Source organism: Callospermophilus lateralis, chromosome 10 (assembly GCF_048772815.1).
Source record: "Callospermophilus lateralis isolate mCalLat2 chromosome 10, mCalLat2.hap1, whole genome shotgun sequence".
NCBI classification, from domain to species: domain Eukaryota; kingdom Metazoa; phylum Chordata; class Mammalia; order Rodentia; family Sciuridae; genus Callospermophilus; species Callospermophilus lateralis.
The window spans coordinates 23,685,994-23,701,064 of record NC_135314.1 but is presented as its reverse complement, the minus strand read 5'-3'; the positions used below and the strand labels follow the sequence as shown (position 1 = coordinate 23,701,064).

Sequence of the window (15,071 nt, the reverse complement as noted above, 5' to 3'; positions counted from 1 at the left end):
TTAATGTAGGAAACTCTGAATCCATTCTGTGAACCTTGTGACTCGGGCATACACCCCTGGGTGGTTAGGAAGGGCACACTTGTTTCCAAATGATGTCACACCAGCAAGGAGCCACCTGTTGTTTTCTTCGCACATTAACGGTCCTCCTGAATCTCCCTAAAAAGTGAGTCACATAAAAAGTTGTGGGTGTGTGTGGTTAATAAATATAAACATAAGAGATTGTGTTAAGCAAATCAATCAAAAATAAATATTTATAAATATGATTTATTGCAAGCCCTCTGTAGATGTTCTTACCATCACTCTAGGCCACAAATGAGAACCCATTGCTCCTCAATAGGAAGAAAGAGCAAATTATGACAACTCAAACATAATTTGTAATATTTTACAACACCCTAAAACTTTCTTTAATTATGGTGTTACACTCTAAAGCGCAATAATGAATAGGAATGTAATTACTAACAAAATATGTTGATAATTTTTTTAAATAGATGCTGTAAAAAACATCTTATGAAGGACTCCAGAAAAAATATAACTGATTCCATATTGTGATTTAAACAATAACTTATACATGGTGTTGATCTTTGTACTCTTAAGTGGGATTAAATTTTTGGCACTGAACAAACACAATCAAATTTGAAAACCTCAACATTTCAAATGAAAGAGGCAAATCTTTGATATAATTCTATTAATAAGAACATGTTTTCATCAGAGATTTCAACTGATATAGAAAGGTTTTAATTTGAACAAATGCTAATTACAATTGATCCTAGTAAATTACACAACTCTTATTTGTGCACAATGATTCCTGAGTAATGATAATGATAATGGAAAATGTATCATATTTAATGATGTAAAAGTGACAAGTATTTCTCCTATGTTAATTATGTGAACATTTTAGATTAATTTATTGCCTTTTTATGAAATAATTTAAAGTCTTATACACTTTGTTTAAATAGACTGGTGTAGCAGAATATTTCATTCTTAGATTTATGTTAGACAAAATCAGAGAGACTTTTTATCTGAATCTTTATCATCTCTCATCCCTCTATTTAAAGGAAAAAATGGGGTCTATCAAAGCACTTTTATTTTAATCTTGGGTGCACAGGAACATAAATTACATTGGCAATCACAGGTTACCTATATTCTAGATGTAAAAAATATGTTCAAGTTGTTTGAAGGTAGGGACTATGATTTTTATTTCTGCATCCTAAGCCCTTACCATATATATATATATTTTTCAGGAATATTTATGAAACAATATTTATCCAAGTTTTAAATTTCACCTATAGTTTATGTCATTAAAAGTACATTTCAACTGCTTGAATATTTTCAAGAGGAGTTATTTGATTTTCTTCATGTTTTCCAAAATAATTTAATTTTTATTTTAAGAGGGACCCAGACATTGATTATATAAACAAGGATTTTAGCTTACCCAGCCCATACTAGGTCAGTTGCAGTTATTCAAGACCAGGCAACAGGCTTGCTGCCTTTCTGGTGTGTGGTATATCTGGCTGGGAGCCTGAGGTCTGTATCCATCATGTACCATCATCTCACTAAGCATTTCAGTTTAGTTATGGACCTTCTTGTCTTAAATATCTAATATGCTCAATGATGGTACTTCCTTCTTCCACTCTGAAATATGTTACTTCAAAAATATGAATTAATATCGAGAAGATAAAGTATTAACTTGAAATATATTTTTCCACTCACATTTTATATTTATAAGTAAACCTAAAAAATCACTACCTTTTCTGAGTATAAGGGCTGGTAACCATTTTTGTTTTGAATGATGGTTCTGAAACTTAACTATCAGAATCACCAAAGGTGATAAATGTGGAGCTCACAATGCCAGACTCCAATCTCAGAGGTTATGATTTAGCAGGTGTGTGATGAGACCAGAGGATCGGCACTTCTAAAAAGTTCTGAGGTGATGCAGATCTATCTGCTGGATTGAGGAAGGGTTTGAAAATTGCTGGTATGGAATGGTGAACAGAATGCCCTCCCCTTAGTTTTACAGAGAGAAGTCATTCTCTAAATACTGTTCTTACTTTTAAATCCAGACAACTGCCTTAAAAATGCAAACCTTTGGTAATCCAGATGTTTAAGAACTTGTGAATGCGTCATGGGGCAAATTCTGAGGTTAAAATCTTATGCTTCAAAGTTATTCAAACAATATATCAATAACAATTTTAAACAGTGTATTAATTAATCAGTTAATCCTCTTATAAAACAGAGCATTAAAGTTGAACCAAGAAAATCATGTGACAATCTGAAGTAATGATTACTCAATTATGATAACATTTTTGTTACATAAGGTATTTCCTTGTATATGAGAGACTTCTTACTTGTTGATGAATAGCATACTTACACTCTGAAATCAGAGCCCACTATAAGATCTCAAAGATCTGGCATGAGTTATCAGCTTAATGTGATCTTAACATCAATAGCATTAGCCATCGTATTTTCTGCTTAGTGAGTGAGGTGTCTGCCACACAATCCCCATTAACTATAATTGAGGTCATACAGCTGATTTCCCTCCTGCACAATAATTCTATAAATCTCCCCTTAAGTGGCAATATATCTTACCTTTAGTACATCTTTCATTTTAAATGGAAGTATAAGATCCAGAGGTACTTTTTATACAAGAAAGCTATTCAATTTTACTTAAAATTGTGTGTTCATCAAAGCAGAATAAATGGAAAACTCAGTTGAAAGTTTAACATGACTTGAGACATTGATTTATGTTATATATATATATATATATATATATATATATATATATATCTGCATAAATGTCTAAAGTCTTGTCAAATTATAATAAATATGTGTTAATAAATGAATCAAGTTGTTATATTTTAACACAGTGAAATCACTTTCCATGATACAGGTTTCTACTTCCACATGTATAAATTATACATTTGGTCAGTAATGCTTTCAGGTTTAATCTAATTCAGTAGATGTTAATGCATTAATATTTTATTAATTTTTAGATACAGAAAACTTGCCAGAAAATGTATTTACTAAGTCTAAAACTAAAAGCTGTTAATATCTTTGAGTGCTTGCTTTGTGCCTTATAAGTGAGATATCACTTAAACTTCTCAATAAATCTCAAGTGATTTACCCAAAGTCTCACCAATAAGTGGTAAAGCCAGGGTCCAACAGGGAAGTCCAAACATAGAATTAAAAAATTTGTGAGTAAAGAAAGAAATTATTACAAGAATCATGCATGTAATAACTAACTTATTGTTACACCTATAAATTGATTATGCTTTTAGAATTTAGTAGAACTTCTTATTTCTTAACTGTATGTGGATTTCATGGAGCTAAACAATGTCTATATTATTTCTAGGTGGTAAGATGTTTCATTGAGGTAGTAGGTAGGTAAGAGATTTCTTCTGATGGTCATATGGGTCAAAATCAACACTTCAAATTAATTGCAATATTGGCATTCCCACTGCATTGAGTACATGTTATGACATCTCTAAAATGGAATGTAAAAGATAAAAGAAATACTCTAGTGTAATACTTCTAGAGTCAAAATTATCCTAGGTTATTAATCTCTTTGTTCATTTTCCACTTGATTAGCTGTAACTGCTTTTACCAGGTGACTCATGTTTGTTTTGTTTTTTCATCTAGAAGTTATTTTTGGTCACCAAACACCTGGACTATACTTTTAAAACAGAATTGAATATTAGAGAGCCACAGACTAAAATTTGCCCTCAGCCTTGATTTATTTGTTTTGCATTTTGCCTCAGGTATAAAATGATTGAAAATTTGAAAATAGATGCTTTTAGATAAGGTACAAATTATCTGATTTATTCCAGGTCCACTACTCCCCATTCTTACCTTGCCACCTTGCACATTCAAGTATTATACCCAAAGACATATGGTTTGTAATCCTTGTTCCTAAACATTAGTTTTGTTTCTAATGCTCAGGGCTACTGAGTAGTCCCATGCAAACAGGCAAAAAGTCACAATTTTGTAAAAGAAAAGGTGAAGTTAAGGGGTCTTGATGGTTTCTTTACTCCCAAATTCTTGTTAAGCAATAAAATAATTAGGTAGCAATATTTTCTGAAAGTGTAAGGTGAACAGTTTTACATATTTACCTTGCAGGTATCTATTCCTCCTTCTTCGTAGCCTGCACATATCATATTTTCAGTAATGTTATATGCTGGCATCTGTTGCTGACATTTCTCATTTGATAGAAGAGGAACATCAGCTTCTTGTAATATGTTTGCAGTAGGCCCTGTTCGGAATGGATAATGCAGGCAGCCAGTCAGAAGTGATCAGCATGCACCCCTGAATGAAGCACCATCAGTCTTATTTATTCCTGCATTTTGCTCTCATTATGGTGTAATGTGCGTATATATAATGGAACTAACTACTAACCTTGAACTTTAGAGCATATAATAAAGCCCATCTGTGGATTTTGACAAATGGGTTAACAGTAGTTCATTTTTTTCCCTCTCCCAAGGGATACTTGGAAGGGTAGATTGGACTAGGGTGAGCTTTAGGCATTTTCAGTAATTTAAAATAGTTACAGTATTGCTCATGGAAATAAAGCCTGCCAACACAAAGAGATCCACTCAGGGAAATTAGCAAAAACATGGAAATTCAGAAGTGCTTTTCATTTGGCACCTGAGGAGGTGCTCCCTCCTGTATAATGGCATTCAGCTTCTTTGTGGTGCTCTGTGAGTGAGCAGGTGCAAACCAAGCAGAGGACAAAGCTCAGATGAACTGTGCCCTGGTCTAGGGGCAATCAGTTTGTCATCCACATGCAGGTGAATAGAAAGGAGACACACTGTAGCAGAGTGCATTTCCATTCTTTTTATAAAAGGATTCATTCACTGGGAGTATGAGTTTCTGTTTACTGAAATACTAATCCAAAGAGGAATGGAAACAAGCAGGTGTTAGTGACTCAGAAAAGGTACCCAATAAGCACTTTCTAATAATTTGCAATTCTATTTGGTTCTTTAAGACAGTCAAAACGTTGAGGATAAGTTAGTACATTTGACAGTGTTGTTGCAAAAATGAACGTGAACTCACTCCTAGCTAAGTTTAATTCATGCACTAAAAACATTGAAGAAACAAAGTGTATATGTGTGCATGTGTGACTTAGGTGCAATGCAGTTTGTGTGACTCAATGGTGTGTTGGCAAATATGTAGCAAGAATTTCTCCAGAAAAAATCAAAATGTACCAGTTTGCTGCTTTAAACCTTCCACCATAACTGACTTTAAAGAACAACATGGCAGTGAAAATAGAATTAGGAGGAATCACACAAAAATGGCTACTAGCAGCCAGTGCCTCAATATCCAACAGCACATGATGGAATGGGATAAGTTTTACAGTTTGACAGTAGATTTTAAGTTAAGGAAAGATGGAGGAGCAAATTTAGCACATTACTGTCATCTATCCTATGAAAATCAAGGATGGGCCAGTTGATTAAATTTTACAATAAAAGCAAAAGGCATTTTTTTCTCCTAGCCAATGAATAGAAAATATATTTGAGTTGAGAATAAAATTATTTAATAAAGGAAAAATTGAATGGTGTTCTTATATTTAATATTTATTTGTTCATATGAGGTGCCATGAGCATAGTTAAGTACATATGTGCCCCCCATAAACATTTTAGTAAAATTATTTGAAGCTTACTGATCACTTTAAAGAATATCGCCTCTTTCCTTCCTAATGGACAATAAGGTCATGGTTTTCTTGGCTGATTAATTAATGCAATATACTCACAAGATGGGAACCTGGGATTTTATGAAATTAATTAGGTGGGACTAATAAGGCAAAGTTCATAAAATTCATTAAAATTGAAATCATCTGGGAAATATTAAACATGACCTGGATGTTTATTCCAAAATGAAGTTGATCTCAGATATGTTTTTTTCTTGTTTCATACCATTCTTACAGACTTCCTGATGTCAATTAAGCATATATTTTAGTTATAATAAATAAATGTGAACCTAGTTTGCTCAGCACAAAAATATTTCTCATGGAATAAAGAGTCTTAAATTTTGCTAGTGGACAATTTGGTTTTGTAGAGTCTATATGTGGCCATAAAATGCAGTTTAGTTTGAAGTCTGAAAGAAAAATATCCATTTAGAAACCATTTTTACTATTTAAATTTTAAATTTAATAAATCATGCCATTTTTAAAATGAAGGAAATATAAGAATATATAATCTTTGACTTTGATTTACTTTATGGACATCAGACATGAGGCATTTTCAACAATATAATGTGATTGCTGGGGACAGCATTTACTGGTATCTGTAAGCAAGCATCTGACTCAGAACTTCATGCTTTTTCTAAGGAGAAGGGAAATTTTCAACATGAGTACTTTAATTCTGCACCTCTCCACAAGATTTTTAAAATTATATTAAATAAATTGAAACTTTAAAATATTATAGCTATAATTTCTTGTGACCACTGAGGCACTTCTATTGACTAAAGAGTCTTTCCTTTTGATTTACCATATTAAATGTTCAAGTATGTCTTTGGTGGGCTATTCCTGTTAGGAATAATGTTGTCAATCAACCTCACAGTCACATTTAAAGAGTATGGAGTACTGGAAAACTTTTTAAAAATTCAAGTTTGTATGCATATTTTGAGTTATAAATTCTGCTTTATTTTTTAACTCATACATGAAAACATCAAAATCATACGTATTAATGGAGTGCCATGTAATAATGTACATCAGGTAATGTTGAAATCAGGTTAAACTTATCTATATTCTCATTTATCACTACTTTACAGTAAAAACTTTCAAAATCCTTTCTTCTAGTTTTTTGAGTGTGCAATACATTATTGTTGGCTGTTTTCATTCTGCTATGTATACCAGAAGGTCTTTTTAACATACTCATGAGTGGGATTTTTGGAACTATATTGTGGTTTTATTTTTAATTTGGGGCAATCCTCCATCTTTTTTTTCAATAATGTCTGTACTAATTTATCTTTCCACAAACAGTGTGCAGGGGGTCCTTTTTCTCCACATCCTCACCAGTACTTCTTATCATGCATTTTTTTTTTATAATTGCCATCCTAACTGGGTAAGGTGATGTCTCATCCTGGGTTTGATTTGAATTTCCCTGATGACTGGTGATGTTGTTTGGATATATTTAATATGTTTTGCACTTATAAAATATGTGAGTAAATAATAATGGGCATATTTCAATAGACAGTCCTCAATGTAAGATTCATGCTGTTTCTGAGTCCTCTTGCCACTAGGCAGTGTCAGTGTGCTAAAGCTAGAAAAGATTTCATTCTCATTTTAAGGAATTTGAGTAGGAGGTCTTTACATTATAAATGAAGATACTTTTATTGATTAGAGAAATGGCTTTTGATAAGACTTTATCAATACACTTTACAAAAATAATTATCTATAATCTGGGATTATATTCACTTAAATGGTGTATCTTCTCTATTTGCCAGAGTGTTTATTATACAAAAAATGAAATATTAAGTTTTGTGAAATATTTGTGATCTTTCTCAAGAGCATTATAGTTTTATAATATGCTCTACACAATCTATAAAAATTTAAAATACTATTTGAATACACAACATGTTAATATAATCCTGACAATGCTTTTAAGAAATATAAAAAAAATCATAGTATGAGTGTTTTTAAAAGTATTGAAAATATTCACAGGATAGTACAGTTGCATTCTTGTCATTAATGGGCATTCCTGTTTTAAAAAATCTGCTCAGTTACCTTCATTCCCAATCATTCCCCATCCAGCTATAGAACAATTTCTTCCTGGGAGAAAAACTTGATTTTCTTCTGGCAAACAAATGGGTTGTATGTAATCTGAAAAAAAAATTAAACAAAAAATAAAAACAGATACACATTTTCTTCTAAAAAATTTTAAAAAATCAATATGTTCATCGTTTAGTTTCAAACCTTGTATTTTAGTTCTTCCTGCCTGAAAAACTTTCAAATGTCAATCATAGAAGAAAAAGGAATTTGAGAATAATACTTCTGTGACAATGGAGTAGGTGCTACTGTTGGTCTTTGTGGGATTCTCTACATTGTCTCATAATTACTCCTTTATATGGCAAATAATGTCGTATTTAGGGAGTAAATAATTTTTATCTGCTTTTTAAATAATGATAGTACTCAGTGAATATAGAGCCAGTTCTGTGAAATCTAGGTAAGGCTGATTTTCAGGATCAGTTACAAGAAACTTGGGTTAACATTATAAAGTTTTTAGATAATTGTTTGATAGGGCACTTATGAAAGAACTAATATTGGTCATTGACTCTGAAAGTTCTTCTGCATCTAACTCCTTGGTGTTCACTTAGCACCTAGTACCTATAAGACCCAGGTCAGACACAAAAAGGAAGAAGGTATGGTGGTTACCCTCAAGGATAGGACCATGCAACTAACCACAGTAACCATCTGCCTTTGATTAGTGCTGTGATGCCTGTACAGATGGAATTTCATGAGAACACAGAAAGGGGAGCACTTTCTCTTAATTGGGCATTGGAAGACTTCAGAGCAACGATTGGAATTGAGCAGAGACCTTCAAGATAAAAGTTCACTTTCTCATATGACTTCTGTTATATCATCTGTGCATTTGGAAGAAGTCCTTCATTTACTAGTGTAGTAATATTATTTAATGTCTTTTAAAATCTACATTACATGGATAATGCAATTCTTTACTCTGAGAACGCATCCTTTTTTTTTTTTTTTTTAAAAAATGTTTACATCTTAGTCTGTCCTTTGGATAGATGAAACTACCTTTCAATTACAGAAGAAATAGAGAAGGCATGAGTAATATTATGACCTATTTCTTAGTGCTGTTCCTTTGAATTTACTGATATAGAAATCTCTAAGAGTTTCATTCTACTAATCCTTTATAGAAGGTTGAATTTAAACACCTTGACAAAGGAAATTTAATATTTTTTTCTCTATGCCTCAATTCAACTTAAGTTATAATGACTTTGTGACAGATTTTCCAATTTTTATAGGCTACTAATATGTTGATACTGATGATATTTCAAATTTTATTTTGGGTTGATTTGAGAAGATAAAATAAATAAATAAAAGTGATTCCTTTTACCTGTATAATTAACTTTAACTTCAAGATGCATCATGGCAATATCACTGTCCTTTTCTCGTTTATTGTAATGAGGGTTTATGACAATTTGATCTATCAACCGAGTTACTACCTGAGGAGAAGTCAAATTTGATCTCATGTTCAGGCCTAGGACTGCTGTCCATTTGGATGGGTCCATATTTCGCCTAAAGTTGTAAAAAATAAGTATAAGCCTCACTTTTCAAAGCAGTTACTCTGCAAAAACTATCTAACTGCAAACAGTAGGAATTATGAATTTCCATTCTACAATATTCCTGTATTTCTCTGTAGGATTTTTCTTTACAATATTTCATATTTGTTTTTATCATTCTTAATTCACATAAAATTGGACATATTTGTGGGGTACCATGTGATATTTCAATACATGCATACATTAAATAATTTTCACATCAGGATAAACATATCTAGTATCTCCTCAAACATTTATTATTTCTTTATGGTTAAAACATTCACAATCCTTTATTCTAGCTCTTGTGAAATATATAATAAACTGTTATCCATAATCACCCTACTGTGTGCAATAGCACACCCAAATTCATTTCTCCTTTTAGAACCCTGGACACACCTTTCTCCTTTCCTCCCTCCCTTCTACTCCCCCTTGACTACTCCAGGTTTGAGATCAAATTTTTAGATTGTAAAAAGGGTTAAATTTTTATATTTTGATAAGATCACAGAAAAAGCCTTAATTAGGACTAATCTCTCTGTCACTTCTCTCAAATTATCTCTTGATCTTTAGTTATAGATTGTGGTTCTCCAATCTGAATGTACATTAGAATCACCTGGAATGCCTTTAAATAATGTAAACAGTGGTTTCCCCCTTGTCTCTTCTAATTTAATGAGTATGGTATGGACCAGCAGGCAATTTTTAAAATAATTTAAAAATAAAAACTCCACATTTAGAGTAATATATAACCACTTGAGGGCCTCTGCATTGGATGGAATTCTACCATGGGATCCTTCAGAAACCACAGCAGCTGATGTAGTAATAGAAGGAAGTTCAGAGACATTCTCCAATTTAGGGAGTCACTGAATTTACATAGAGTTAAGGTAAGCAGTAAAACTTGTAATGATACTTACTCAAATAATTTCCACATGCAAGGTTGGCTTTCAATAATGTATTGGTAAAGGATAATAATTGTGTTATAGGAAAGATGAAATCAGATAGTAAATTATAATCTGAAAGTGTTTAAGGACTACTAAATATGCTATTGGTCTGCAATATCTTTATGCCAAGAAATTTCCAGTGAATAGATGGAATTAAAGCCAATTAAGCTATGTTCACAATGAAGTCAAAATCCAATGACTGAAATTATAGATACAGAAATCAATTCAATTCTTAGCAATTGCAAATGCCTAGTTTAGTGTGGTATTTAGAACGTTAAAATTCAAATCATCTGCAAATACAAAAAGGGCAATAAAACTATTTTACATCTATCCATCTATTTTTTCATCTATCTATTCATTGAGAAGATCAAAATACTAAAAGAGATTCCATTTAAATGTCTAAAAGTTTTTATTTTATTCCCCAAATTATCATGGTTGGTCAAGTAACAGTTATCACTAAAAGCAATGGATAACTAAAGCTTCCAAAGAACACCTACTGACAGCACACTGTATTAAAACTGGTGATTTAAGGAGTAGTGGGTGAATGTGAACTAGGTTAGACTTTACAGCCTGTGCATGCACCAGCAAACACCTAGTACAGCGATGGGTTCTGCAGGAGGAACTAGAAACTGGCAGGTAGGATTGAAGGTTTGGCAAGCAGGAAGGAGAGCCATGCTCTGCCATTGGATTACATGCTCAAGCAGGGGAGGTACTTCTGCTCCCAGTAGTTGCAGGCAGCTCCTGAAGTGGCCCAGATGCTGAGCTAGGAACATCTTCTAGTGCTACAGGGCAGAAGAAGGCCCTGTCTGCTTGTCAAGAAGTCTTTCTGTTTTTCTTCTTCAAGCTAGAGGATTCATGCTTGGCACACATAATTTCTGACATGCTGATAACATTCTATTGTCACTGAACACTGGGACTCCCCTGTGTACCTTGGCCTACCTAGAGAGAAATCTCTTTCCTGTTGTCCTGTTTCTGAAATTTCTCCTCTACCTATCATATCTAAACTAGATTTCCTCAAGTTCAACTGCAAAGCTTTCCCCTGATTTGCCTATCCGTTAACACTGAGAGGAAGCTGATAATTATACAATTTTAAGAATTTATGTATACACCCAGTATTTATAATAAATTAATCTTAAAATTACTACATCATAAATTTCTTACTTTATACTTCATTATATTTCTTATATATTTTATATTTTAATTATTTATATATTTACATATGGAATTAATATTTTCTATTTATAGTGTATGCACATAAATTATCTATATAAATAATATTTATTATATCAACAATCTAACATTTAAATCATCACAATATTTGCTTAGAATATATGAAACACACACACACATATATATATATATATATATATATATATATATATATATATTGAAGTTAACAGAGTATATATTACCATTAAAATTATAAGATATTTTCTCAAGTGTTTTCTATATATTATATCTTCAGAATATATCATATGGAAGTGCATAAAGGCATATTCAGTTAATTTGTTACAGATTTAAATTAGTATTAAATTAAAGCAATTTAGAAAAAGGATAGCTGAACTCCTAAATTCATATCTCTTTTGTAAGAACTATATTTGAGAACTAATAAATGTATTACTGATGAGAGTGTAAGTAACGTAGATTTTAGTAATTACCATTTCCTCTCATTATTTTGAAGTCTTGAGTAGAAAACTGATATATGAACCATGAGCTGTGAAGGTTAAATATACATGCTTCAAGCTAGTGTCTAATTAAATGCAATTTATGACAAGATTAATCTGACATATTCTTGATCATTTATAAAATTGTTATTGTGCTGCAGGGAAAATAGCCTCCTTTTCATGTTATTTCTTTCAGCACCTGTAAGTAGTTCCATGGTTAGGAAAAAAAAATCCCTTCAATACATGTTATTTACATTTATCTCTCAAGTCCTGCTCAGAAACCCTTCTGGACCTATGAACTTAACTTTCCCACAACAAGTCCATGACCAGCGCAACCAGCACTGCTAACACTCCATCCTGTGGTAATTCCAGAGCCTTTCCTCAGTGGAGAGTGACTAGAGAAACCAGATGTGACAGCCAGTGCTTTCAAACTTTTATAAATCACTTGAGAAATTTTCCAAAATTTAGATTCCTAGTTTTCATCTTCAGAGACTAATCTGGAGGGTCTAAGTGGGTCTCAAGAATTGGTGCTTTTTAATCATTGGGATCCTGGGCAATGCAAAAGCCTTCTTAGCTTTTTCATTAACACCAAAATGAAGGATGAAAGAAGAAACCCATTACAGATATCAATTCAGGTGAAAAAAAGAGAATTAGTATGTTTTAAAATTATTCTGGTCTCAAATAATTTACAGTCTAATTAAGAGAGGAAGAGTTATAGGATAGAAGATAGAAGGGCATGGGGAAAAGACATGATCCAACTGGACAGACAAACCTCAACCCATAGGGGTTAACAATGGGAGATACAAGCAGCATTGGGCAAGAACTTTGGCTGAATTTCCACCATATTTCACCTCCATTTGTACTGTAAACAAATGTTTATCCCAATAACAGGGAGAGTAGAAACACAGGTTGGGAGGGAACAGACAGGCATGCCCTCCTGACTTCTGGAACCTCAAAACTAGCACATTTCCTAGCACACAAGTGGTACACTGGATGGGTGAACCAATGCTATCCCTGGACCAGGCCACTATGCGTTACTGTGTAAATAACTTTATTTATCTGAGGGTCAATATTTTAGAAAGTAAATATAGTAAAATAACTGTGCTAGAGAAACACAATATGTTAAAAGGGAAAAAATCAATGGGGGTTCATAAATGTAAATAGAAATTTTTGTGTGTGTGTGTACTAAAAGTGGTGCAACAGCACCTCAGCAAGTTTGTCCACAGCCAGTACTAATGTGTACTCCCAGAGGAGTGTTTTTGTTTTCCATTTTTATCATTTTTTGCAAAAGATGATAAAAATCCTCGGAGGATAGCCAAATTCTAATTTATAAGACAAATAAAAATTAGGATGTTTCCAAAATATAGGTTTGGTGCCAGAGAATAAGAAAGCTTTAGAGGAAATCTGAAAGAACAAAGAGTAAATGGGATAATACCAGCCAAGTTTCATCAATCTGATCATCAGCATAATTATCCTGGTTAACAAAATAAGCTGTTTATGAAAGGACATGGATCTGGAATGCATGTTCAAAAGGTAGTTGTGAGTGAAACGGGGGTGGGAAAATTGGATATGTTCAATTTTTAACCCTTTCCCAAGTAAGGAAAATAGTTTTATTATATATATATTTTTTATTTCATCTATTAAGTAGAAGTCTGTTCTTAAGATGTAGGTACACATGTAATTGTTTAAGGGAGCAGGAGTGGTAAGTACAGAAAACTAGGAGCAATTTTTGACTTTGTGTTATTCACAGAAACTTAAGGAACCATCTTTTTTTTTTTTTTTTTAAGAGAGAGAGTGTGAGAGAGATAATTTTTCAATATTTATTTTCTAGTTCTCAGCGGACACAACATCTTTGTTTGTATGTGGTACTGAGGATCGAACCTAGGTCGCACGCATGCCAGGCAAGCGCGTTACTGCTTGAGCCACATCCCCAGCCCTTAAGGAACCATCTTTGAATTCCTGTCTTCACTTGACTTCCAAGACTCTCCACGCACTTGCACTTGTAATTTTCCTTTTGTTTCATTCCCTGTTGTTTTCTCCACTTTTTTCCCCAGCTGCCTTTCCCTTTTCAAACTCTCTATATTAGAATACTCCTGGATTTCACCTTTGTCTTCTATTCTCCATCTATACTCAGTCCATATATGATCTTATCCAGTGCTACCACCACTTTAAATACCTGAAATACACTCGAAACTTACAAACTTGTATCACAATTACTGCATTTCTGAAATTTAGGTTAGCATACTAATTAATCCGTATTAGTAGAAATGTCCAACTTACATGTATAAAATGAGAACACTTATTCCCTTGCTAATTCTATTTCTTCCAATTTTCCTCACATCATTCATTGTGAATATATCAAAGTCACCCTGCTGCTTACTGTTTTAATCAACTTTTTTTTTTTGTTATTGTGAACAAAAGACCTGACAAGAACAATTTTAGAGGAGGAAAAATTCATATGGTGCTCAGAGGTCTTTGCTTCAGAGGTCTTAGTTCATGGATGGTGAACTCCATTGCTTGGGCCAAGGTGAGGTAGACCATCATGATAAAGGGTGTGGAGGAAAGCAGCTCAGCACATGGCAATCACAAAGCAGAGAGAGAGAGCTGTTCACTAGGGCCAAGATACATACTCCAAAGCCATGACTCCAGTGACCTACCTCCTCCAGTCATACCCTACCTGCCTATAGTTACCCCCAGTTAATCCATGCAAGTGGAGTAATGCATGGATTAGTTAATAACTGTAATAATCTCATCATTTTACCTTTGAAGTTTCTTGCATTGTCTTGCACCTGAGCTTTTGGGGGTCATATATTTACACCATAACACATACTTACATGAGTAATTCTTCTCTACTCCTTACTTCTTACCTCTGTTTATTAGTAAATTCAGATGACTCTGACATAAGATCTTATAAATGACATCTAGCCACATGTCCAGCACCCTTACTGGTGATCCTAAGGCACCATTTTCTCTAACTGGTTTCTACACTTTTGTCATGACACCTCCCAGTAGTATCATCTCCACACAGCAGCTTGATTAAATAAAGTTATTATTTAGTTCTCTAACTGGTCTCTCAGTCCATTTACCAGGGGCTACTGAGTCCGTATCAGGGCCTTCTCTGCACCTTCAATCTTGTTCCTGTTACAGCCAGTCCCTTCCTGGCCACAGCAGCAGGGCTTTTCAAGGTGTTTTGGAATAG

General features: G+C 33.3%; 1 protein-coding gene across 2 annotated transcripts in view; it reads right to left on the bottom strand.

The window, feature by feature from the left end:
- Positions 1 to 15,071, bottom strand: part of Tmprss15 (transmembrane serine protease 15) — a 114,658-nt gene continuing 99,587 nt past the window's right edge. For both annotated transcript variants that reach the window (XM_076868384.2, XM_076868385.2), the window contains 4 exons: positions 9,069 to 9,250; positions 7,718 to 7,813; positions 4,107 to 4,246; positions 1 to 156 (listed from right to left, as the gene is read on the bottom strand). In XM_076868384.2, coding sequence (XP_076724499.2) covers positions 1 to 156; positions 4,107 to 4,246; positions 7,718 to 7,813; positions 9,069 to 9,250 — 574 coding nt within the window. The remainder of the gene's footprint in view (positions 157 to 4,106; positions 4,247 to 7,717; positions 7,814 to 9,068; positions 9,251 to 15,071) is intronic.